At 42.4% G+C, this 26,725-nt stretch overlaps 1 protein-coding gene across 1 annotated transcript; it reads right to left on the bottom strand.

The window, feature by feature from the left end:
- Positions 1–4,015: 4,015 nt before the first annotated feature.
- Positions 4,016–25,068, bottom strand: cct5 (chaperonin containing TCP1, subunit 5 (epsilon)). Its single transcript, XM_085988242.1, has 11 exons — positions 24,891–25,068; positions 21,637–21,697; positions 18,694–18,858; positions 17,643–17,841; positions 10,759–10,951; positions 10,330–10,479; positions 10,124–10,243; positions 9,838–10,023; positions 7,461–7,598; positions 6,992–7,172; positions 4,016–4,289 (listed from the first exon to the last, which is right to left on the bottom strand). The coding sequence occupies exons 1-11, from the start codon at positions 24,993–24,995 to the stop codon at positions 4,162–4,164; spliced, it is 1,626 nt and encodes a 541-aa protein (XP_085844368.1). The 5' UTR covers positions 24,996–25,068; the 3' UTR covers positions 4,016–4,161.
- Positions 25,069–26,725: the final 1,657 nt, after the last annotated feature.

The raw sequence follows: 26,725 nt of genomic DNA on the forward strand, positions 1-26,725 counted from the left end.
GGCAAAAAGTCTACCCCAAAGGAAAAATAAGGGTGACCGTTATATATAACGGTAAGGAAACACCAAAACTAGACCTGTATGTATTGCAAGATGGAGGACCACCATTACTGGGACGTGAATGGATCCGGAAAATACAACTGGATTGGCATTCCATACAGGCACTGACTGTGGCTGACAAAAAGGATGAGGACGTCACACCTGGGCGACTGTCAAAGATCCTAACTGACGTGAAAGAAATGTTCCAGCAAGGACTCAGAACACTAAAAGGCATGACAGCGACGATTAAAATTGAAGAAAATGCAAGCCAAAATTTTTTAAGGCCTTATGCGATCCGCCCAGCCGTCGAAGCAGATCTGGAGAGTCTGGAACGTTCAGGTGTACTGTCCAAGGTAGGCTGGAGCGAGTGGGCTACACCCATCGTCCCTGTGATGAAAAAGTCATTGAGCAGCACGCCTGGGGAACCAAGGAAGGTTCGCATCTGTGGGGACTTTAAGGTAACAGTGAACCCGATCCTTCACACCGTACAATATCCATTTCCGCGGATTGAAGATATTTTCGCCTCGCTACCTGGAGGGAAACGCTTCACTAAGATTGATCTGGCCCAGGCGTATCTGCAAATGGAGGTAGAAGAAGCATCAAAAAAATACCTCACAATCAACACCCATAAAGGTCTCTACCAATACAACCGGCTGGTATTCGGGGTAGCATCAGCTCCGGCTATTTGGCAGAGGGCAATGGAACAAGTCCTGCAAGGGATCCCAGGGACCCAGTGTTATTTGGACGACATCCTGGTCACGGGCGAAAATGACAGTGATCACCTTGCCAACCTGGAGCAGGTGCTCACTAGATTGCAGGAATATGGGCTCCGAGCTAACCGCCCCAAATGCGAGTTTTTTAGAAAACAGATCTCGTATTGTGGCCACGTTATCGATAAAGAGGGGTTACGTAAGTCCCCAGAGAAGATTGAGGTAGTAGTCAAGGCTCCAGCACCAGAAAATGTGTCACAACTGAGGTCGTTCCTCGGGCTGGTAAACTACTACCATAAGTTCTTGCCAAATTTGTCTACAATACTACACCCACTGAACACCCTACTGCAAACTGGGGTGCCATGGAAGTGGAGCGACGAATGTAGACGAGCTTTCCAGAAGAGCAAAACACTAATCACATCGAAAGAGGTATTGGCCCATTACAACCCGGCATTACCAATTCGGTTGGCATGTGATGTGTCACCCTACGGCATTGGAGCGGTGCTGTCGCACAAATTCTCGGATGGCTCAGAGAGGCCAATAGCCTTTGCGTCACGATCACTAACCTCAGCCAAGCGTAACTATGCCCAGATTGACAGGGAGGCCCTCAGCCTAGTGTGGGGAGTGAAAAAGTTCAATCACTATCTGCATGGGCAGAAATTCACCTTGCTGACTGATCACCAGCCTCTTGTCTCCATTTTTAATCTGAAGAAGGGCGTTCCGGTGATGACTGCGCAACGACTACAAAGATGGTCACTTTTTCTAGGGGCGCACCAGTATGAGATTGAATATAAGGGCACGAAACAGCATGGAAATGCTGATGGGCTATCGCGCCTGCCACTGCCTACTGCGGAGGAAGCACCAGCAGTGGATCCTGTCGAAATATTCCATTCGACTATAGTTGAATACCTATCGTTAACTAACGCTTATATCGAAAAGGAAACCCGAAATGACCCGACACTGTCTCGGGTATATGATTTGATGGTGAAGGGATGGCCAGCACATGGCGACTCACTGTTGCCAGCATTCTCGACAAGGAGAGAACAGCTGTTAGTGTGCCGGGGGACCTTGATGTGTGGATTCCGAGTGGTAATTCCACCCAAGTTAAGGGATAGAGTGCTCAATGAGCTTCATGAGGGTCATCTGGGAGGGATAAAAATGAAAAGCCTAGCCAGGGCTTATGTGTGGTGGCCGGGAATCGATAAACAAATTGAGGACCTGACCAAGAGCTGCTCAGGAGGCCAGAAAGTCCAAAATGCACCACAGGCCCCTCTACACCCATGGGAGTGGCCCTCATCTCCATGGCAACGGGTGCATATTGATTTTGCTGGTCCATTCATGGACTCAATGTTTTTAATAGCCGTGGATGCGCACTCAAAATGTCCTCCACCACCACGGAGAAAACTATTGCAGTCCTACGGACCATTTTTGCCAGGAATGGCTTGCCAGAACAGATTTGCTCAAACAACGGACCACAGTTTGTGTCCGAAGAGTTCTGGAGGTTCTTGAAAAAGAATGGGGTAAGGCATTACACATCCGCCCCGTATCATCCAGCCACAAATTGATTGGCTGAGAGGTTCGTACAAACCTTTAAGGCGGCAATAAAGGCTATGTGCAATGACAACATTCCGCTGCAGCACAAGGTGGACAATTTCCTGTTCGCCTACCGGAATGCGACATATGCAGTCACCAACCAGGCCCCAGCCATGATGTTCTTTAACCGAAGGTTAAGATCTCGCCTGGATTTGCTCAGAGCAAACGTACGAAGAGATGTTGAGAGTAAGCAATTCCAGCACACCCATGAGAAGCCAACAAGGAGCTTCAATGTAGGGCAACCAGTCTTGGCCCACGACTACTGAACAAAAAAATGGCAGCCAGGAACGATATGCACACGGCAGGGCCCACTAATGTACACAGTGGACGTTGGGGAGAGCATTGTGAGACGCTATACTGTCCAGATCCTAGTCACAGGAACAAGTCAACCCCATGCCTTGCCCATACGTACCTGGTGATGAAACCGACGTACAGGTCGCATCTACCCCAGAAACAGTAGCATCGGAAGCTGATGAACCAACCGACGACAGGGGGCCAGAATCGCCTCCGCACCAAGAGCAAGACACTCAGGAAAGGCGCTATCCAGAAAGGATCAGGAAGCCTCCCCAAAGACTGAATATATAAAGACTATTATCAGCTAATGTTGCATGTTAAAAGTGTTAATTGTAATTAGTTTGATATTTAATTGTTAAATTAGTGTTATGGTACTGTTAATCTAAAAGGGGAGGAATTGTAATGTATATACCTTTAAGGGGGGGGAACTATCTTTTACAGCTCATGTATACTGCAGTACCGGCAGTGACCACACCTGTATCTAGCCCTTAGTAATCTGTACAGATCAGTTCCTGTGTGAGCCACGTTGAGTAAACACCTGTTGTACCATTCTCCTGCAGTCTGTGTCTTATTATACACAGACACAACAGGGAACAGTGCAATTTATGAAAGCATAGAATTAGATTAAATTTTTGTAAATATTTCTCTTCACAGAATCATTGATCTCCGGAATAGGTTGCCAGTACTCGCAGGCATTCAAAAAGGTGAAGTTCTGGGAGTGAAAAACATCAAATTGTAGAAGGTAGGTGGGTGGGTTAACAGCCACTTGTGATTATCAGTTACCATGATTTCCTGCAGCTTATCTTTGGGAGTCAGAGAGGAATTGCCCAGTTTCTAACCCCCTCCCCACCAACTTAGCCCAAGATATTTTCCTGTGTAATTGCTTCTTCTTGGCGATTGTGGTGTTGATCATGCATGCTGCACCATATTGGGAGGGGACAGGCTTGGTGGACCCGTTGGTCTCCTTGCCTTTTTCATATGTATGTAAGGGACATCAAAGGCACTATATAAATGCAAGTCTTTATTTTTCTTTCTATTAAGTTTCTTGATGAGACTCTACAGTTCATTCTAGTAATAGTCTTTAGTTTATTCTGGCACATAAAAGTTGATGGCCAGAGTTTTCTGCTTCTTTACTCGTCAGTTGCAATTTTCCACCCTTTCACTTTAATGGGTAGAAAAATCACAGGTTGGCAAGCGCAGAAGTAGAAAATGTCAGCTTCTAACTCCATTCAGCTACTTATAAGTGCATTCGAGTGACCTGTTAACTGGCATAACTCAATTCACATTTTATTCTGGCCAGCTGAAATATTTGCTACCGTCTTAGACCAGTGGAATGTGAAACCACTGCTGTATTCAAGAATTAAGTGAAAAATAAGCCAGAAGATGGTACAAGTAAGCTTTTTATTCAGTTCTTTTAAGCAAATACATGTAGCTTACAGTGTTATGCAAAAATAAATAACTGAACAGAAAATGGAGTACACAAATTGTGGCATATCCCACCACTCCAGTCAGTGAAGTTGTAGCACATCTATTCCTGCATTTCTCCAGGGCACCGAATATCATCAATTTTCAAGATCATTTTCACTACTTGGGTAGCCAAAGAAATCTGCTGCTTCTTTCCAATTAGAGTCTCTATGACATGCTGTTTTTTCATATCTAGAGGGAACAGTCAAGGAATTAGTAGACTGATTCAAACTACACTGTTGCAATGAAACATTAAAAATGAACAGTTTCAGTATAACTAGTTAAGCCCACAACCTTACTGTGTTCGTCACTTCACACCAAAGCAACTCAATGGCATTTTGGGGCGGAACGCATTGATTCAATACATAATACCTCAGCATCGGAGTAATATGAACAATTCTTTCACTACTTCATTGTAAATCAGAAGGGGGGGGGGAAGTAGTTTATACTACTAAATGTTATACCAGGAGATTACTTGCCTGGTTCCCACATTCTTTGCAGTCAGGGTCCACTGTATACCAAAGTAACAACTGCCCTACCATCCCCCAAAAAGGTAATGTTAATATTGGTGCAAAAACCATGGAGCTTTTATTCATTAGTGTTAAAATTATAACACTAGCCACAGCATGCTGCTGTCTATTAAAACTAATAGTCTACATTAATGTCTATTATAATGGTTAACTGCAAGCCCAAATAAATGCAATATTATCAAAGAAAAGAAATACAAATATACAAGTTCAGAACTAAAAGTTTTATGCCCATTCAATGCACCAACTGAAGCTCAGAACATACTAAGCCAGGCCCATACAAATAGTCTGTAACACTGTCAGAACCAGACGATGTTCTTGTCCTGGTTCTGATGAATGGTCGTACACCTGAAATGTGTCAAGAGTTGTTATCTTTTGGATGAGACATTAAACTGAGGCCCTGTCTGCCCCCTCAGGTGAAGGTAAAGGATCCCCTGGTACTATGTGAAGAGCTCCATGAGTGTCCTGGCCAATATTTTTCATTCAACCAACACCACACCAAAAAAATGAGCACATCATTTATTTAATTTGCCGTGGGCAAATTGGTGATACATTTACCTACAATTTTATTTTTAAAAAGCAATTCATAGGCTAAGAATGCATTGGGGTAGAAAGTTCTGTCCAAAACCAACATGAGTTGCACAAGACCAGTATAAATGCACCGTAACGCGATTTTTCCTATTTGCTTTCTTAACGTAATACAGACCCTATTCCCACTAAACTGCTGACCACCCAATTTCTTTCCTGGCCCCCATGCCAGCTGATACTGTAAACTGTTCCCTTTCCCCAGGTACTGCCCCCTTTATTGCAAATCTATCCACCCCATCTCAAAAAGCACACCCTTGATCCATCTTTTCAAACTACAACCACATCTCCAACCTTCCTTTCCTCTCTAAAGCCCTTGAACATGTCGCCTCCCAACTCCGTGCCCATCTTTTCTGCAACTCTGTTTGTACCTCTTTAATCAGGTTTCCACCCCTACCACAGCACTAAAACTGCCCTAATCAAGTCAGAAACAACATCCTCTGTGACTACTTTCCATCCTCATCCTTCTTGATCTCACTGCAGCCTTTGACACAGCTGACCACACCATCTTTCCCCAATGCCGGTTGTCCACCTGAGTGGTTACTGGATTCCATTCTTATTTATCCAGAGTACTTCCTGCAATGGCTTCTCTTACCGCAGTTACCTCGAGTCCCCCAAAGATCTATCCTTGGCCCCCTCCTATTTCTTAACTACATGCTGCCCCTTGGTAACAAAGACATACTGTTGGCTTCCACATGTATTCTGACGCCATCCAGCTCTTATCACCACTTATCTTGACCTATCCACTGCCCATGTTGTCAGACTGCTGGTCCGACACCCAGTCCTGGATGAGCCGCAATGACCTCCAATTAAACTTTGGGAAGACTGAAGCCATTGAACTCCATTCCAATGCCATCAATCTTGCTGGCCACTGTCTCAGGCTGGACCAGATAGTACACAACCTCGGTGTCCTATTTGACCTTGAGCAGAGCTTCCGACCCCATATCCTTTCCGTCACAAAGACCGCCTACTTCCACTTCCACATCGGCGGCCATCTCCGCCCTTGCCTCAGCATATCTGCTGCTGAAACCTTCATCCATGCTTTTGTTACCTCCAGGCTCGACTGTTCGAATTTCTCCTGGAGGGCTGGCCAGCCATTTTCCACCCTCCATAAATAAGCACATCTAAAATTCAGCTACCCATATCCTAACCCGAGCTCATCTAAAACTCACGCTACCTGTATCCTAACCTGCAGCAAGTGCAGCTCACCCATGTGCTTGCAGAGCTAGATTGGCTCCTGGTGCACCAGTGCCTTGATTTTAAAATTCTCACCCTTGTGTTCAAATCCCTCCATGGCCTCACCCATCATCTCTAACCTCCTCCAGCCCTACAACCCTCCAAGAACTCTGTGTTCCTCCAACTCTGGCCTCTTGTGAATCCCCACTCCCTTCATCCCGCCAATGGTGACCGTGCCATCAGCCGAATAGGCCCCATAAGCTCTGGAATTCCCTCTAACCCACTCAGTCTCTCTCTCCCCCTTTAGGATCCTTCTTAAAAACTCAACTCTTTAACCAAGCTTTTAGTCACCCCCTCCCACTATCTTTCTTTGCCTCGGTCAATTTTTGTCTGATTACACGCCTTGGGATGTTTTTCTACATTAAAAAGGTACTATATAAATTCAAGTTGCTGCTGAGATTGGGATAAAAACTACATAGCACAGCTACAAAATATTGTTAACAATGAATAAGGCACCCTTAATAAACAGTAACTAAATTTTAAATCATTGGTTAAATTTATATATGCCAGTACAATTTAAAAACGGGTTAAGAAAAAGCTACCTACCGTTTGTCTCCTTGTGTAAACAATCTATACCCAGTGCAAAGTTGTTCTCCTTCACCTGTCTAGCTCGAACCTCTGTCATTGTCTGGATTGGATTATAACCACTGTTTTCTGCCAGTGACATTGGAATGACTTCCAGGGCATCAGCAAAAGCTCTCATTGCATACTGTTCTAAAGTAGGACACTGTACAGAGACAGAGATAGAACCACAGCAATATTAAAATTGAATTACTAATCACAAGTAATAGATACATTACAAAGCACAAAAAAAGTGACTGGCCACATTAGTTGGTGGCACATTTTCTCCAGATGCTACCCAGAATGCCAAAACTTGGGATTTTTTGGCATCTTGGCATCAATCTCTATACAACAAAAATATACTAAATGGGAAGTGAATCCTCAATCCCCATAAAACTAAAACGTACAATCACACAAACTGCACAGAATTTTTTTTTTTTTATTGGCATTTTACCTTATCTGCTGCCTCATTGACAGCCAAAGCGCAAGCAATCTCTGCAGCACCACCACCATATACAATGCGATTATCTTTCACAAGGTTGCGTATTACACACAATGCATCATGAAGTGCTCTTTTTGCTTCTTCAATGATCTGGAATAAAAATATAATTACTAATAAATCTATGCAGATACTAAACTTCATGCACATATATACACACACAGTATCAACATCAAAACCTCATTTACTTTGGCTTAGACAACACGGTGTTTAAATGTAAGATTTGAATCATTTAATCAAGAAACTCAAAGGAATTGTGCAATAACGTAATTTGTTTATTCAGAGTCTATTCTGCAGACAACAGATAATGACAAAACAAGCATTATTGTTGATATATTTTTCGGTTATATAAACATAACAGCCGGTGTGTCATGTGTCAAGATTATTTGATCACAGAAGGATTTTGGGGGGAAAAAGTTACATTTGCTAGTTGTTTTAAAGCAAAATGTATTCACAAGTTTAAAAAAGACACCGAGACAATAGGTGGTTAAAATGCTAATTAGTTATGTGAAGTTGTTTCCTCAGACTGCAAACAATTTATTCGCCTAGCTCAGTAAATCGATAAAATTCTCTCATCCATCGTGTTGGGTGGTCCCTGGTCCTGGGACCTTGCTTCTGTTTATGATTTTAAAAAAGTGAAGCTCAGAAGTATGCAGGAAGATAGTTAATGATTTTGTTTAATTCAAGCAAGATGATCCACTGATGTGGGAAAGCATGAAATGTTCATTATTATGCAAGGATTATTACTGTATTACTGACTGAATTGAGTTTGATCTTATCTTGCTCTGTGTTCCCTTGTGAAATAAATCAGCGTAACAATTCACACCTGGCCTCATCTTATCAAGCAATGTTATGGTCCATCTCTATGGGCAATGTCACTGATGGGCAGCATGTGGATATGACAGGGAGACAAGAAGATCGATCCTTCATGGAACGCAGAGGTAACAGAACGAAAGAGAAAATAGAAGCCATGATTGGAGATACATTCTTATCTATTCAAGCCCAGGTAGTGTAACTCCCATGCAGCTAGATGACGAAGAGATCTTGACAGAGGATGGCGCTGTAAACTGAACTGAACACTTCAGAAAGGTTGAGGAAGACAAAGTGGGGTATTAATCCTGCTTGGTCAGCTACAGAACAGGTCAGTCATGATTTTGGTTAAGACTAGAGACAGACTGGAGATCTTTGAACAGAATGTTTCGGCAAAGAGGGACACGAAGCTGGGGGAAGTTTCAATACATTTGAAGACCGTAGAGAGGAAAAGGAGGTTGGAGAGAGAATGGTTGTTGGAGGATGGCCAGGGATTTTTTTTTTGATAAATAAAAAGGATGAGGTGGGGAATATGATGATTAAAAACATCAAAAGTTTTGATGGGGTGAAGCAATTGCCTGAAGAAAAAAAAATCACTGTCAACTAACGTTGTGGCCAGGAGAGTTTAGTGGAAGTGGGGCTCGAAGGAAGAGGAAGGAAAGAAAGATAGGTGATGAGCAACTGTAAAACGATTGGAAAGGTCTTGGGCTTGTCCTGACTAAAACACTGAACTCCGTTGACTTGAGATAACTGCATGGTGCAAGTCCATGAAGTTTCTCATAATTAGTCCTGCAGGTGAGGGCATATGGGGTGGGGGGGGGGAAAAAGGGTTTAAAGCAGCAGTTTGGTCATGGAGGAAACAACTGGGGTTCTCTTTACCCGCCAAGATGAACCTGGAGTAAATAGGTGGTTTCGGCCAAGGAGTATGAAGCACAGCAGTGCCTGACATCACCAAGCCAAGATCTAGCAAAATGACGACTAGGATAATTATGTAATAAAAACAGAAGAAGCTGGAAATACTCAGCAGATCAGGCCGCATCTGCTCGCCACAGATGCTGCCTGACCTGCTGAGTATTTCCAGCATTTAATGTTTTATTTCAGATTTCCAGCATCTGCAGTATTTTGCTTTTGTATTAGGATAATTATGTGGTAGGTACGTTCCAAGCCTGCACCCTCCGATTTGAGGGGGGGGGGGGGGAAAAAGGCGAGACACAGTAATGGGTTGAGCCTAGTGCTACTAGCATTACTACACAAAATACAGCACATACCATCAGAATAATCAAGCTTTGATTAAAGTACAAGTTCCAAACAAAATCTGAGAAGTCTCATTCTGAAGTGTTGTCACATATAAAACATCAGATCTCAGGAGAAAGACTCTAAAGGAAAGCTGATTAATATCTGATGAAATACATCTCATATTATTCACAAGAAAAACAAAGATATATAGACAACTGATGAGAAAACCCACATTTCATCTGAAAGAAAGGTTAATTCAAACTTAGTGCTCAAATACTGCACATACCATTTTGTTTCCACCTCTGATGAAAATAGTCACTGCCCTAGAGTTCAGGCACTCTTCAATCACAAGCATCTTATCCTTGGTAGTTCCAAAAGAGATTTCCTTGACGATACCAGCACTGCCCAGCTTCTCAGCAGTAAGTTCTGAAAACCGAGGAACAATGCGTCCTCCAGTGGCAATAGCAATCAGCTGAATCACAAAAAAGTGTTAATGGTGCCTTGTGCTGTAAACGACGACACCCTGACAAACCCACATAATTCATACTAGAATCTGATGTAATCACACTCACCTCAATTTCAGGCCCACCAACCCAGCGTATAGCAGGAAGCTTATTCTGGAGAAGCAAATGGTTTGCTTCATCATCAAACCCCCACTGGCAAATAGCCAGATTAGCACCAGTGTCTTTTATCTTGAATATAAAATAAAATTCAACCATAAGACAATACACGAAGTCCATCATTAAAATTCTAGTAATAGTAGGGGGCGGTCACTGACCTGATTGATCATCTCCTCAAATTTATCCTTTTCATATTTTTGCAAGGCTTTGTAATCTTCCACTGAAGTTACATCAAGCTTATGCTTGGTTTTGGGTTTTGGTGGTTCAAAGGGGCATGTCAAAATTGCAAGCTTTGCATCTTTTACCATCTAGTAAACAAAAATTATTTAAAAGTTAATGCTTTTGGAAGTCTTATTGATGTACAGATTTTGGTAGCTACATACAAAGCTTAATACCATTAGAAATGCTAGTTACCATTTCAATATTACAATTGGAATAAATTTTAAACTGCCTGGCAAGTTATCATTTCTGAACACAATTGTCAGAAAAAAATCAGAAATGTTAACTAAATTGACAATTTGAAGCTATGCACATAAATAAGATGTCATATACTTTGAAATGGACTTTTACAATGCAAAAAATCCTACCTTTGGCATTTGTGGATGGCTGAATTCTTTGTCCACCACAACTCCTTTAATTAACTGTGTGTCCTCTAGTTTTCCACCCACTTTACCTTCCACTTTCATCAGCTCAAAATCTACATCCTTGCGCTCCATATCAGCAACAGTTAAGACAGCATTTACTGCTATTTCTGCCATTTGCCTATGGCAACGATTAATACTGTAATAAATAATTTTTAAAAATGAAAAAAGCAGGGATGACTACTGCAACAATGGGTTACAACATTTGACTATTCAGCTCTTGAACCTACATCATAAATTGATGGCGATTAGGATACCAAGTTGGAGCAGATTCTATCCAGTTACTGACTGGCTCAGGTCCATAGTAAAAAGTTATCCATAATTGAATACAAATCAACAATTTCCTTGGAGGTCAAAAAAATGGTCAAATTGAAAAATTCCTGCCTGACCAAATTTATTGAATTTTGAGGAAGCAACAAGTGGATTGTGGTAAACCCTACAATGTTAAGTGTCTGGACTTTCAAAAGACATTTGATAAAGTTCCACACAAAAGGTTATTTAGTTAAGTTCAAAGTTATAAGGAGTCAGGGTAAATCTTGGGAAGGGATAATAAATTGACTAAAGGTTAGAAAATGACAGGTACTTGTTGAATTGGGAGTTTTTTTTTTTGGGGGGGGGGGGGGGGGGGGGGTCGGAGAGAAGGGAAGTACAGTGAAGTACCAGGGCAAAGATGTACATTAGAAATTGTAGCAATTCCATCAATGAGTTGGAATCAAGCACTCAGTACAAATTGGTTAAATTTGCAGGTGATGACTAGAAGGGGCAGTGAAATTGAAGGCAGCTCAAAAATAGAGAGTACTAAAACGTGAATGGACAGAACAATGGAAGATGAAATTTAATGCAGACAAGTGTAAAGTATTGCACATAGAAAGGAAAAACAAGTGACACAAATACACTAATGGTGTCGAAATACCTAATAGATTCAACAATCAGTATGTCCAATCAATGCATAGAATTACATAATATACAGCACAGCAACAGGCCATTCAGCCGAACTAGTCCATGCTGGCGTTTATGCTCCAATCGAGCCTCCAGCCAACCTGCCTCACCTAACAATCAGCATGACCCTCTATTCCCATCTTCCGAATATGCTTATCTAGTCTCTCGTTAAATGAATCTATACTATTTACTTCAACCACTCCCTGTGGTAGCGAGTTCCACATTCTCACCACTCTCTGGGTAAAGAAGTTACTTCTTAGCTCATTTGATTTCTTGGTGACTATCTTATATTGATGATCCCTAGTTTTGCTCTTCCCCACAAGTGGAAACACAGTCTACTCTAGCAAAACCTTTCATAATTTTAAATACCACTATTAGGTCACCCCTCAGCCAGCTCTTCAAGAGAAAAAGAACCCCAGGCTGTTTCATCCTTTGGTAGTTCTGGTATCATCCTTATATTCTTCTTTGCACCCTCTCCAGTGTCTCGATATCCCTTTTATAATCATAGAAATTTGCGGCACAGAAGGAGGCCACTTGACCCATCAGGTCTATGCCAGCCTAATCCAACTTTCCAGCTCTTGGTCCGCAGCACTGCAGGTTACAGCACTTCAAGTGCATATCCAAGTACTTTTTAAATGTGATGAGGGTTTCTGCCTCTACCACCCTTTCAGGCAGTGAATTCCAGACCCCCACCACCCTCTGGGTGAAAAAAATTCTCCTCAGATACCCTCTAAACCTCCCACCAATTACTTTAAATCTATGCCCCTTGGTTATTGACCCCTCTGCTAAGGGAAATAGGTCCTTCCTATCCACTCTAAGGCCCTCATCATTTTATACACCTCAATTAAATCTCCCCTCAGCCTCCTCTGTTCCAAAGAAAACAATCCCAGCCTATCCAATCTTTCCTCGTATCTAAAATTCCCCAGCCCAGGCAACATCCTCGTAAATCTCCTCTGCACCCCCTCTAGTGCAATCACATCCTTCCTATAATGTGATCATAACTGCATGCAGTATTCTAGCTGCAACCTAACTACTGTTTTATACAGTTCAAGCTCTTGTATTCTATGCCTCGGCTAATAAAGGCAAGTATCCCATATGCCTTCTTAACCACCTTATCTACCTGTCCTGCTACCTTCAGGGATCTGTGGACATGCACACCAAGATCCCTCTGATCCTCTGCACTTCTCAATGTCCTACCATTTATAGTGTATTCCCTTGCCTTGTTAGCCTCCCCAAATGCATTACCTCATACTTCTCTGGATTGAATTTCATTTGCCACTGTTCTGCCCACCTGTCTAGTCCATTGAGATTTTCCTGCAATCTACAGCTTTCTTCTTCATCATCAACCATACAACCAATTTTTGTATCTGCAAATTTCTTAATCATACTTCCTACATTCAAGTCCAAATCATTGATATACAGTAGATCACAAAAAGTAAAAGGACCCTGCGGAACCCCACTGGAAACCACCTTCCAGTCACAAAAACACCCTTCGACCATCACCCTTTATTTCCTGCCTCTGAGCCAATTTCGGATCCAACTTGCCACTGTGCCTTGGATCCCATGGGCTTTTACTTTCGTGACCAGTCTGCCATGCGGGACCTTATCAAAAGCCTTGCTAAAATCCATATAGACTACATCAAACACACTACCCTCATCGACCCTCCTCAAGAAATTCAATCATGTTAGTCAGACATGACCATCCCTTATCAAATCCATGCTGACTGTTCCTGATTAATCTGTGTCTTTCTAAATTAAGATTTATCCTATCCCTCAGATTTTTTCCCAGTAATTTTCCCACCACCGAGGTTAGGCTGACTAGCCTGTAATTACTCGGTCTATCCCTGTCTCCCTTTTTAAACAACGGTACCACATTACCAGTCCTCCAGCACCACAGCTGTAGCCAGAGAGAATTGGACAATGATGGTCAGAGCCTCTGCTATTTCCTCTCTTACTTCTCAACAGTCTGGGATACATTTCAACTAGGCCTGGGGATTTATCCACTTTCAAAGATGTCAAACCCCTTAATACTTCCTCTTTGTTTATTTCATCTAATATTCCACTCATCCTCCCCAATTGCAATTACTGCATCGTGAAAACCGACGCAAAGTATTCATTAAGAACCATATTCATGTCTTCCGCCTCCACACACAGGTTACCTTTATGGTCCCTACTCTCTAGTGATCTTCTTGTTCTTAATGTATTTATAAAACATCTTTGGGTTTATTAAAATGATTAAATATGTGTAATAGTGCAATCTATCCAGGCCAGGGTTTCTATCCTCTGAGTTTGATTAGTTTATTTAATATTTCTCCTCTATTTTAAATGCATTTATAGCATTGCTAATCTCATCTTCCAATGTCATGTCCACTTGATCCGTCTACCTGGTAAATACTGAAGCAATACAATGATCTAATATTTCTGCCATTTCGCTGCCTGTGATTTTATCCTGACCGTCTTTTAGTGGCCCTATTCCCATTCAGACTTTCCTTTTTCTATTTGTGCCTGCAGAATATTTTACTATTTTGTTTTATGTTTCTTGATAATTTAATTTCAGTCTCCTGTCTCCCCAATTGCTTTTTTGACTTCTCTCCTAGTCGCTTCGTATTCTCCCTCGTCATGCTCTCCCCTGCTGTCCTTGTACAGGAAACTTTGTGTTATCCGGAGGCTAAGTGTCCGGCAAGCTCAAGCCACTGGCAAAAATCAGGAGCCGTGGTTAGGTTTTTTTTCTTCTCGTGGCTTTTTTCCCCCCCAACAGTCAGGCTCTGGAAAGTCTCTCTGAAGCTGTTGCTAAGCTACAGAGACACTTCCAAGGTACGGGCCGACTGTTTAGAAGCTGTTGCCAAGCAACAGTGTTTGTTGTCAGATACGGAGATGAAAAGCTCCGTATGCTTCAACATTAACACTGGTGTGTCCGGCAGTTTTGAGGGAACGGCAACAGCTTGGTCCCGTCGGTGCCAGATAGCACAAAGTTTCCTGTACTTAGTGTATGTCGCTTTCCTTACCCTCAATTTTTCCCCTTATGTTTTTATCCATCCATGGTATCTCAGTGTTTAGCTTGTTTTTGTTTTTTAGCAGAATATATTTTTTCTGGGTTCTGTTGAACACCATTTTAAATGTCTCCCATTACTGTTCTACATCATTGTTTGCCAATAATATTGTCCATTTTATTTTCCCCAAGCTCTATTCTCAGCCCCTCAATCAGCTTTTTTCTAATCTACAGGAAACTTTTGTTTAACCAGAGGTTAAATGTCCGGAAAGCTCTATCTACCGGCAAAATTCAGGAGCCGTTCCCTATAAGTATTTTTACTTCTCGTTGCTTTTTTCCCCCCAGTCAGGCTCTGCAAGGTCTAGCTGAAGCTGTTGCTTCGCTACAGAGATGCTTTTAAGCTGCGGCCGACTGTTTTGAAGCTGTTGCTAAGCAACAGGGTTTGTTGATTCACACGGAGCTCAAAAGCTCCGTATGTTTTAACATTAACGCTGGTTTCTACGGCAGTTTTGATGGTACGGCACCAGCTCGGTCCCGTCAGTGCCGGATACCAGAAAGTTTCCTGTATTACCTTGGTCTTTGTCACGCTTATGTCCTTCTCAATTATCCTAAATTGTATATTATGGTCACTATTGCCTAGATGTTCCCCATCTTTTACTTTTCTTATCTGCTCTGGTTCATTCCCTATTACTAGATCCAGTAGCGAATCCCCCTTGTTGAGCTTCGGGTTAAAAAGTCCTGTACACATTGTCAGAACGCCATTCACTTATCCCCTTTACCCACCTCTTCTGTCCAATTAATTTTGGGGTAGTTGAAACCCCCCCCATGATTATTATTCTAAGTTTTTTTTTTACTCATACTCAGGTGGGCTGTAGACTACCCCTTTAGTGTGATTGATCCATTTAAAAAATATTTTATCTCTATCCACGTGGATTCTATTTGTCTTATTGATGACTGCATGTTTTTTTTCTACTGCCAATATGCTATCTCTACTAAGTAAAGCTACTCCACCTCCCCTTTTCCCCCTTCGCTATCTTTTTAAAAATGTTACACCTTGCAATGTTTAATTTCCAGTTCTGATTTTTCTGCAGCCATGTCTCAGTAATACCTACTATATCTGGTTCCTTGCAACGTATTATTACCTCAAATTCCCATTTTATTATGGACACTTGTGCGCATTGCTGTACAGACAGTTGAACTCATTTTTAATAGCCATTTCATTTTTAACCATCTTCTTACACTCCTGTTCTACAACTGTTTATTTCCTGGCCATTTATGTCCTCCCTTAGATTAGTCTGTCCCATGCTCTACTTTCCTGTTTAGTTTATATTTAAGCTTGTTTCATTTCTTGTAGATCCCTTCTCCCACCTTACCAGTTTAAAGCGATTGCCACCTCCCTATTTACCCTTTTCGCTAGGACCCGGGTCCCATTCTGGTTCAGGTGGAGCCCGTCTCATCGGTACAGCTCCTTCCCATCCCAGTACTGGTGCCAGTGTCCCATGAAAGGAACCCCTCATTCCTACACCAACCCTTCAGCCACGTGTTAACTCTCTTAATCAGTCTGTGTCTATGCCAATTTGCACATGACTTGGGCAATAATCCAGAGATTAATACGCTTGTGGTCCCACTTTTTAAATTTAGTTCGTAACTCCCGATACTTCCGGACACGGAGCTCCTCCCTGTTCCAACATGGACCATGACAACCTCCCTTTCCAAATTCCTCTCCAGCTGCCTCAAGGTATCCCTTACCCTGGCGGGCAACACACACTTCTGGACGCTCTCTCGTGGCTGCCGATGATGCTATCTATCCCCCTAATTATAGAATCCCCTGTCACTACCATATTTCCATTCTGCTCTCAGCCTCCACTCCCCCATTGGGCAACCTTCTGAGCCACGATGCCCTGGTCTGCATTGTGGTTGTCCTCCCCACAATCTTTCTCCTTGTCCTCACAGGGTAGCGAATACATTGTACATGTTGGGACAGGACCAGTGTCTGCGGGACCTCCTTTTCAACCTCTCCCAAGTCCCACTACCTGGCTTCCTGACAGTCACACCCTCCCCCTTCCTGAACCTGTGCCTTCCTCTGGGGGAGTGACTGTGTTCCGGATAAAACTATCCAGAAATTCCTCCCCTCCCTCATGTTTTGGAGTGTCTCTAACTCACACTTCAGCTCACTGACTCTGAGCCGAAGTGCAGAGCAGCAAACAAAGTCAACAGAATGATGGACTACAGAACCAAAGCAGTAGAATACAAGTACTGCGTCCAGTTCTGGTCATCGGGAAACACTAGATGCAGCTCAAAGACCCAAGAGGCTAATCTCTACTGTCAGGAGGACTGAATTATCAGGAAAGGCTGGAGAAACTTAAATCTTTCAACCTGGAAAGGAGGCATTTGAGAGGTGGTATTAGAGGTAGATAAGATAGTGAAGGGGGGGGGGGGGGGGAAAAAGGTAAATCCAAAATATTACTTTGTTAAATTATGAGCGTGGAACAAGGAGACACAGGATCCAACTATAGAAGGTAAATTTGGTAAAGATATCGGGAAGTTCTTCTTCACACAAAGAGTGATCAACACTTGGAATGGATAGAGTAGTAAAGGCAAAAACACTGGAATCATTTAAGGAACAATTAGGTATAGCAATTGGGTCATTCCAAAGTCCAGAAACTAAGTACATGAGCAGCTCTAAAACCATTACCAATGCCAGTCTTGGACTGGCCACTAAATGTTCCACAGCCAGAGAAGATTCATCTACCAATTTAATCTTCCCTGTGGTAAGGTGCCGAGCTATAACCTCTCCCTTTTAAAACGGCCACAATTACAAGCTGCATTTGGGAAGTCTGCATAAAACTACAATATTGTCTCACCGCCAGCAATCTATACAGTGCATGCAATTTATACTTACACTTTAGAGCCAAGTGTTGTCATAGCTGTTTGAATAAGGGGCTCCTTGTTGTTTGGATCCACAGGAAAACTGTCACTAATCTTGTCCAATTGTTCAATAGCATTGCGAGCAGCCAGCTCGTAACCATCAGCTATGCGTATTGGGTGAATACCACGGTCCAGTAACTGTTCAGCTTGTTCCAACAGGGCACCAGCAAGAACTGAAAGAGATTATGCAATTCATACTCCTAAAAGTGTAGTTCATATAGATTGATTCAGATGAATCATCATTTGGTTTTGGGGGTGGTGGTGGGGGGAAGGAGGGAGGGGGAATGGAAGCAATGTTCCCTTTAAGCTGCGCGGCCACGTATCACACCGGAAGACCCGCACAGTCGGCTCACTGGCTTCTAAATGCAAAAAACGCACATGCGTGGATTTTTGAATGGGCCACGCAGCCTGTTAAAGGGACTGTGCAGCCCCCAAAAAATTACAGGAAACACTGGATGGAAGGTGAGGGAAAAACTAAAACCTTAGTGCAGCAATTCACAACTAGATCATTTTATGATTGTGTACAAAAATGATTGTAACTGTATGTAACATATTAGACAATGTTAAGGTGTCAGTCTCAGAATAAGGGATTGGCCATTTAGGACTACGGTGAGGAGAAATTTCTTCACTTAGAGGGTGGATAATCTTTGGAATTCTCTACCCCAGAGGGCTGTGGAGGCTCAGTTGTTGAGTATATTCAAGACAGAGATCAATAGATTTTTGAATATTAAGGGAATCAAGGATATGGGGATAGTGCAGATGAGGTAGAAGATTAGCCATGATCTTATTGAATGGCAAAGCAGGCTCGAAGGGCCAAATGGCCTACTCCTGCTCCTATTTCTTATATTCCTGTGAGAATACAGATTTCACCAAATAGCCAGGATTTGCCTATTTTCTTTTTGCTTGAATCCTACTAAATTCTTAAGTGTTTTGCAAACGATAACCAAAGTTTCAAAAACTCAAATATACGGATGGCAATATATGTACGCAATTATAAACGTGTACACAAGCAGTCTCCAACTTACCAACTACACCTGTGGTACCATCACCAATTTCATCATCCTGAGACTTGGAAAGCTCCACCATCAGTTTGGCAACTTGATGCTCCACATCCATCATACTCAGAATAGTTGCGCCATCATTGGTGATCGTCACTTCTCCATCCTTGTCCACCATCATTTTATCAAGCCCTGCAATGGAAGAATGACAGCAAATTTATGACCACCAGCTTTTAATGCAACATCATGTTTAGCTTATATCGCCAGTGCAGATCATCACTCAGTGTCTACTAGCTTCTGTAGTAGATACATGATGACAGCTACATTGAAAAATTATCAATGAGATAATCCAGTTAATTAACTGGAAATTATTGTATATTGTATAAATTACCACTTGGCATTGGTGCTTCCAAAAATCAGGCCAAGATAGAAATTGGAGGTTGGTTCGGGTTTAGTAAAATGACAGCAATTGTTGGGCGTATTAGGAACAGAAGTAGGCCATTCAACTATTCGAGCCTGTTCAGGTCATCCAATGAGAGCATGGCTGATCTGTATCCACCTACCTTGGCTCCATATCCTTTTATACCCTTATCTAGCAAAGATCTATCGATCTCAGGATTTAAAATTATTAATTGAGCTAGCATCTACTGCCTTTTGAGAGAGTTCCACCCTTCTACCACCCTATTGAAGCTCAAAGCACATAGTATGCAACTTCTAAAGTGACAACACATCCACACTCCAATTCTCTTTCTTTATCCCATCTAGACAAAATACATTTTCACAGGTGATGTTAACTTTCTAGTGTCCAGCCCAAATGACCATTCTTCATTTGATAAACTAGAAAATGAGTGTTGCCAGGTTATTCATTGCAGCCACACTCAGCCATTTTCTCAACTGTGCACCTCAAGCAGAGAAAGGCAGCAATAAAGAGCAGAAACTGTTGCTAATTTCTCATTTCCCTAGCCCAGGGACAGAGAGGCCAACCACGTGGCTGACATTTGCCTAACTCAGTAGGGATTATGTTTTTTGGGTTGAATAACACATTAATACTCCACATAGTGCATTTTCCCCACTAAGCCATCAGGGGAGCCGTTGACATCACTTTCCACTTGAGTTACAAATTGCACTAGCTTTCTTTTCATTCCAAGGCATTGTAAAATATCAAGACAGACAAGAATATTTGCAATGCCATATTACTGATGTACTCAATTTCTACCAGTAAATGGTCATATTTCTTTACACAGACCGCAAACAACATGTATGTGCAATTACCATAAAATTGCTGAGTCGTGTTAAATATCTGAATGAAGTTGTCACTTATGCATCACACACCAGTTTTACACCAATATCAATGGATGGCAAAAGAGTTTCTTAAATGCAATGAAAGGTTTAATGCAGCAATGTGTGTAAAGTAAGCCAATAAATGGGAGGGGGAGGGGGGAATGGCTCAGTCAGAAACAACAGTAAAAATTGTAGTTCTAAGGATTTTAAAAAGGGGATAAAAGCAGAGTTCAGGTCAGTGATATTATACTCCAGGTGAAGGGAATACTAAAATAACAAAAGTAGTTACAGCAGGGGTGACAAATAAGAACCGTGTTAAGTTAAACAGTGTGAGAAAGACAGCACCAGGGCAGTAAAGAGTCTCTTGCCCAAAAAGGAGTTTCACATACTAATGCACGGAGTCTAAGAAATAAATTGAGTGAATTAGAGGCTCAAATATCTTAGAGGGCATGACATGGTGGCCATTATTGAGACATGGCTGGGAGTTAAATATTGCGGGTTATAAGGTCTTCAGAAAGGGTAGGGAAACTGGACGATGAGGAGCATAGCCTTATTGATTAAAGATACCATTACAACATTATCAAGAGAGGATATAGACAAGGGAAGGCAATCAGCAGAAACTCTATGGATAGAATTGAAGAGCAGAGGATTTAAAAACTGTAATGGGAGTTGTCTACAGACCCCCTGATAGCAATGAAATGGAAGAATGTATTAATTCAGAGATTAGAGAAGCTTGCAGCAAAAGCAAAAGTTGTTTTAATTGGAGACTTTAATTTTCATTTAGATTGTAAAGAGCAGAGTAGCTTAAGTCAGAAAGGTAATGAATTTCTTGAGTGCATCAAGATAGTTTTCTGGAGCAATATGTTCTAGAACCAAGAGGGCAGGCCATACAAGATTTAGTAATAAGCCAGAATTAGTTAATAATCTTACAGTAACAGTAAGGGGACATTTATCTAACAGTGATGATATGATCAAATTCAATGTTAAGTTTAAAAAGGAGAAACATAACAGATATCAAGATTTTAGATTTTGGTACAGCTAACTTTAATGGGATGAGACTGAGGACAAGAAAGGATATATGGGCCTTGGAAGGAGTGCAGCACAGATTCACCAGAATGTTACCAGGACTCCAAGGGTTCGATTATGAGGAGCGATTACAAACTGTATTCCCTGGAATATAGAAGGCTATAAGGAATAATTTGATTGAGGTTTTTAGGATTTAGAAAGGAATTGATAGGGTAGAGAGAAACTTTTTACGCTGGTGGGAGAGTCTAGGACAAGGGGACATAGCTGTAAAATCAGACTCAGGCCATTCAGGAGAGAAGTTAGGAAACACTTCTAAATTTGTGGTAGAAGTGTGGAGCTCTGTCCCACAAAAAGCAACTCAATTAATAATTTTAAATTTGAAATCGATGGATTTTTGACAAAGGTATAAAAGGATATGGAGCCAAGGCAGGTGGATGCAGTTAAGATACAGATCAGCTATGATTTAATTGAATGGTGGAACAGGCTCGAGGAGCTGAATGGCCTACTCCTGTTCCTAAGCAGAGCATGCAAGTAAATGAAAAGCTTGAGTTAACACGTAATAGAATCTTATTTGCTCCAGGCTCTCAAGTTCCAAATGAAGCTGTCTGTCTACCCTTATGTTTCAAAATTGAGATTTTTCTAAAACTAAATTTGTGAGCTTACCCATTGGTCCTAGGGATGTCCTCAGGGTGTTTGACACTGCTTTTGCTGCCATAATATGTGACTGTAATGAAAACAAAAATATTAGAATTCTGTTTCAAAAAATGACTTAAACACCCGTCAAAACCCTAGTCTTTTGAAAGGACTCCAAGTCATCCTGCATATAAAAGGAAATGGTACTGGCTTTCAGTACTGCATTAATTCAACATTGCACATAGATTGCCTAGATTTCTCAGTTGGTATTTGCCCATTTTAAAGGCGCTAATGCTGGTGTTAAAATGATACAAACTGGAAAATCTGTTATAGCATCAAGAAACAGTAAATATTACTGTGCAAGACGCAGCTGTCAGAATAGTTGCATCAATTTTTCAACATATATTCCCTGCATTTTAACTTGGTGAATATAGATGCAGAATAAAGTGCAGTTGCTGAAATTACATTTAGTGACTTACATAGTTTCTACAGCACAGAAACAGGCCATTTAGCCCAAATGGTCTGTCGGTGTTTATACTCCACAGGCCTGCTTCCACTCCAATTACCTCTTCCCACCAGCCCTCTATTCCCTTCTCCCTCATGTATGCATGAAGCCTTCCGTTAAATGCTTCAATCCTATCTGCTTACTGGATTTTTTGGGAAGGGGGAGGAATTGAGGATGATTCACAATCCAAGGATGTATATATATTTTTTTATAAAGGATAAAGTGAGAAATATTTTCAGTAAGTGCTCCACTATCAAAAAATAAATGTAGGTAAATGCACATCTATGTGTGACTAGAGTGCAGATTAGGAACCTCATGCTGAGTTAGCTGATCTCAGCTGTGCTATTACAATTGCCCTCAGCACTCCTAGGCTAACAAAGGGCAAAAATTCAGCCAAGGTTTCCATTTGCAATCACTACTTAGCATTTCCAGCTGGAAAGAGAACATGCATGAATACCTGCCGAGGATAGAACCAGGTTAATTATTATGGTCAAACAGCCTTAGAAGACAGTTAGGCTTCTATGAACAATGGCCAGTTGGACAAGGTACTATAGCGCTGCCAGCAAGAGTCAACGGCCCGTAATTTGCGGTCAGCGGCGAAGCAAAGGCGCTCGCCGCTGGCCCTGAAGAAAGCTTCCCACAGAGATCTCGCAATCACTATGGCGAGAAGTTTGCCTTTTTCAACGTTCAATTGATTGCAGTGCTGTGAATAAGGGATTCCTATGGCGATGCTGCAGTGACACCAACAAGCTGTCTAAGCAGCTAATCACACTGAAGAATTCTCAGACAGGAAACGAGAAGCTGCTTTTATCTGGACAGTCTAAAAATGTTACAGAAAGTGAAATAAAGATTGGGACTTTCACATGGGGATAAAGTAGAAGCTGAAATATCATGAACAAACTTTAAAATTCACAATGGAGAAATATGACACCCCACAAATATAGAAATTATTAGTTTTTCAGTGCCAGATGTTTGGTTACCAGTAAATACGCTGTTAAAACACCTATTCCAACAAGGCTTAATATTTAAATCGGGTTTTATTATTATAGCAATATTACCATGGAAAAGCCCAAGTTTTTGTCAGTTTCACTGATTGCCTGCTGGGGGGGGGGGGTCCACGGTGCAGCCAGTATCAGAGCAGTGAATTTCAGAATTGCTGTGTTTAGATGCGCATGGCTAAATCCCAAAGTTGTGATCAGTTTCAGAGGGGTAACAACAGTGAACGCCAACAGTTTGCTGCCATTACCCACCGCAAATTCCAGGCCTCAAAGTTCAAGAGTGGAGCAATGGAACTAGGCAATAAGTGACCTAGGTAACTACAGGAAACTCTTTCTTATCCGGCACCGGTACAGGACCGGCATGGTGCCAGTTGATCAAAAAGTCCGGATTACAGGGAGGTATACTTACCAAGGTACGAGAGCCCCGTACACGGCCACAGGTGCAGGAGTCCCGGTTACACGGCCAGAGATCCAGGAGTCCCTGTTGCACGGCCACAGGAACCCCGGTTACACGGCCACAGATCCAGGAACCCCAGTTACACAGCCACAGATCCAGGAACCCCAGTTACACGGCCACTAATATATAGTAAAATTAACTGGCAAAATTCAGGAGTAGGTTCAGGTAAGAGGGGTTTCTGGATATTTAGGTGTCATTTTAGATCTCAGCTCCCACCAAAAATAGCTAGCCAATGTGCAGGCTGGATCAATTCATTAACAAGGAAGTTAGCACATCAAACCAAGCTGAATTATGACCCAAAAGTGTCCAAGCTGCAAAAAAAAAAAGAGATACTCCTGCATATTCAGCCAACAGTACAAACCTCTCCCAATTTAGTCGCGTCCAGGTCAGTCTGAAGTGCCAACTTCTAAGTTAATGAATGGAGCCTTTCTGGGACATGAAGAAAGTCTAGGTAAATCTAAGTAACGTTTCATGAGAACAGCAAGAGTTGAGTGGCGAGCTAAACGTCATGTGTCTGAGAATGAAACTAACTGACTAAACTGAACGCATTTCCAACCAAATCATTCTTTTTCATAGAAAATGCATTGAAACTACTCTCCTGGGATTTTGTTCTCCTTTAACAAGGCAGTAAGCAAACCTTTTATTGATGCCTTTATCCAGACTGAGATTTATGATCAAAAACATGTGTGCGAATTGGAATGGAAACTACAACTGCTCGCACTCTATTACGACTATATGTCCAAGTATAAAGTCCCACGTTACCAACTATTTCAGAATATTCAATCCCTGACTTAAACAGAAGCTGCTAAATTATTAAACGCGGTTCGGTACACTGGGTTGCGAACTGGCGAGTCTTTACCCGCCGGGGGATTTCTCCGAATGGATAAAGCGGTCAGGATGAGCCGGCGATCCACCATTTTACATCAGCGGTGTGGGAGTGAAGCGCTCACTGCCCCCTTTCCCCACCCCGCAGTGGAGTGGAGTGGAGCGAGTCGCCGCGTTACAGCGAGAGCCGCGTTTTTGTCCCGTTTCCAATCAAAGCCACGGGGTTTCCCACTCATTAAATACAAACTGCGGTTCAACTGAGGCGCCGGAATAACCGGCTTCAGTGCGGGCCTCAGATCACAGGAGGCTGGGGAAATCAGCGGGGCCGAGCGCCACGGTGCAGGAGTTCCGGGCATCGAAGCACGGCTTTGATGCAGCCACATCCCCCGTTAATGACAACGGAACCGCGCCGGCGCTGTGGGCCGCCTGAGCCGACAGCACATGGGTGTGAGCAACAAGCGGAAGCCAGGCCCAGGGCCTTTTAGGTCTTTCCCGTTACCTTCAGCGCCTCCAGCCCGGTCAATCGGGACTTCGTGTCCTGATCCTTGATGATGATGAAAGGCCGGCCATATTCGTCAAAAGCGAGCGTCCCGATGGCAGACATGTTGGCGATCGGACCGCAGCCACGGAGCTGAATCACTGGGCGGGACTCGGGCTTCTAGAACCGTCCAACAGACCGCACCACTCACCAGTGAGGGAGGCACAATGACGTATGGTCAAATACAACCAGCTTCAAAACTATCTATTTCTATTACTAACGAATACAAAATCAATATTTAATTGTATAATTAATAGTTGAGGATGCAAATAATCATTTCAGCAAATAATCGTAACTCCGGGGGGAATCATAATGGTTTGCTCTCAGGGCCTGCTGGTTCTCGCGATATTAGCGGCCTCTGGCGCCTGCTTCCTTCCATTGATTCTGAGGAGAGCGCTGGGTCGTCCCGCGCAAACACGTGGCCCTTTGTTTTAAGGAGGTACAATAAAAAAATAATTTAATCAAAGTCTCAATTCAACAAATCGAAAAGGACGCTGCTAAAACAAAATCATAATGTTATTGTGTGAGTGTCTAGCGGAAGGCCTCGAGTGCCCTGGTGGACACAGCATGCTCCCTCTCCAGGGCAGCCCGGGCATGGACAAGCCAGCGGAAGAGAGGCAGCCAGCTCACCAGAGCAACCCGTCACCTGTGGGCACACGCAGAGGCTGCTGAGTGTTTTTAGCATTTTCTGTTATTATTGTGGATGGCGGCTGGATTTGGGCTTAAATTGGCAACGCAGAGAGTGGAAATTAGTGCTGGTCATTTTCAACATTAACAACAACTTGTATTTATATAGTACCTTTAACATAGTAAAACATCCCAAGGCACTTCACAGGAGTGTTATAAGACAAAAAATTGACACCGAGCACCATAAGGAGAAATATAGGCAGATGACTAAAAGCTTGATCAAAGAGGTAGGTTTTAAGGATTGTCTTAACGGGGGATGGAGAGGTTTAGGCAGGGAATTCCAGAGCATAGGTGTTCTGCCTTATAATTGCAGGAGTTTCGTTTTGTTGCCGCCAGTAGGTGGCAGTAAATGGAAATGGCCAGTAGGGTCACTCAACAGGAAGTAGTATAGTGATAGCAAACAAAGAGGTCACATCAGCATGGAGCGTGCTGCAAGTTAATCCGCTGTAATCTTACGTTGTTACGCCTTCGAAAGCATTGCCTGTGAGTTGAATGGTTTCATTACATATTCATGTTTAGATGTTAGTTGTGATAATAATAATAACTTCCGGGAAGTTATGTCATCACTTCCTGTGAACTATGAACTATGAACTGTGTACATACCTCACGTCCTGTCATATGTCACTTCCTGTTGGACCGGTATAAATACTGGACTGTTCAGTATTGTAAGAGGCTTCTACCAGAGGCATAGTAAAGACCTCTCTTGTATATAGTGTGTTTGTAAGTTGCTTAAAGCTTACCTTAAAGTTACTTGATGTGTAAGACTCCTTTTCTTACATCATTAGTTATATCTCATGTATGTAACAAGGTGCATTTCTTTCTTTTTTCTTTCTCAGTTTTACTCCAACCCAATGCAACTGATTTGTATTGTTTCATTGACCTCATGCAAGTGTGGCATTATTAAACACCGGAGCTTGGACGCTACATCCTGACTCCCATGTCGTTATTGAAAGGAGTTTGGCTGGCTGTCTAACTGCGTACAGACACATACACGGAGGGAGGACAGTACAGTAAAAAGGCAAGTCATCAGCTGGCGCAACAAGCAACATTCGCAGTGCAGCACGGTGCAATCATGGACAGCAAGAGCTTCCAAGATGAGCAGAGATCTG

This window comes from Somniosus microcephalus, chromosome 5 (genome assembly GCF_052327205.1).
Source record: "Somniosus microcephalus isolate GS21.2 chromosome 5, FLI_Smic_1.0, whole genome shotgun sequence".
NCBI lineage: Eukaryota > Metazoa > Chordata > Chondrichthyes > Squaliformes > Somniosidae > Somniosus > Somniosus microcephalus.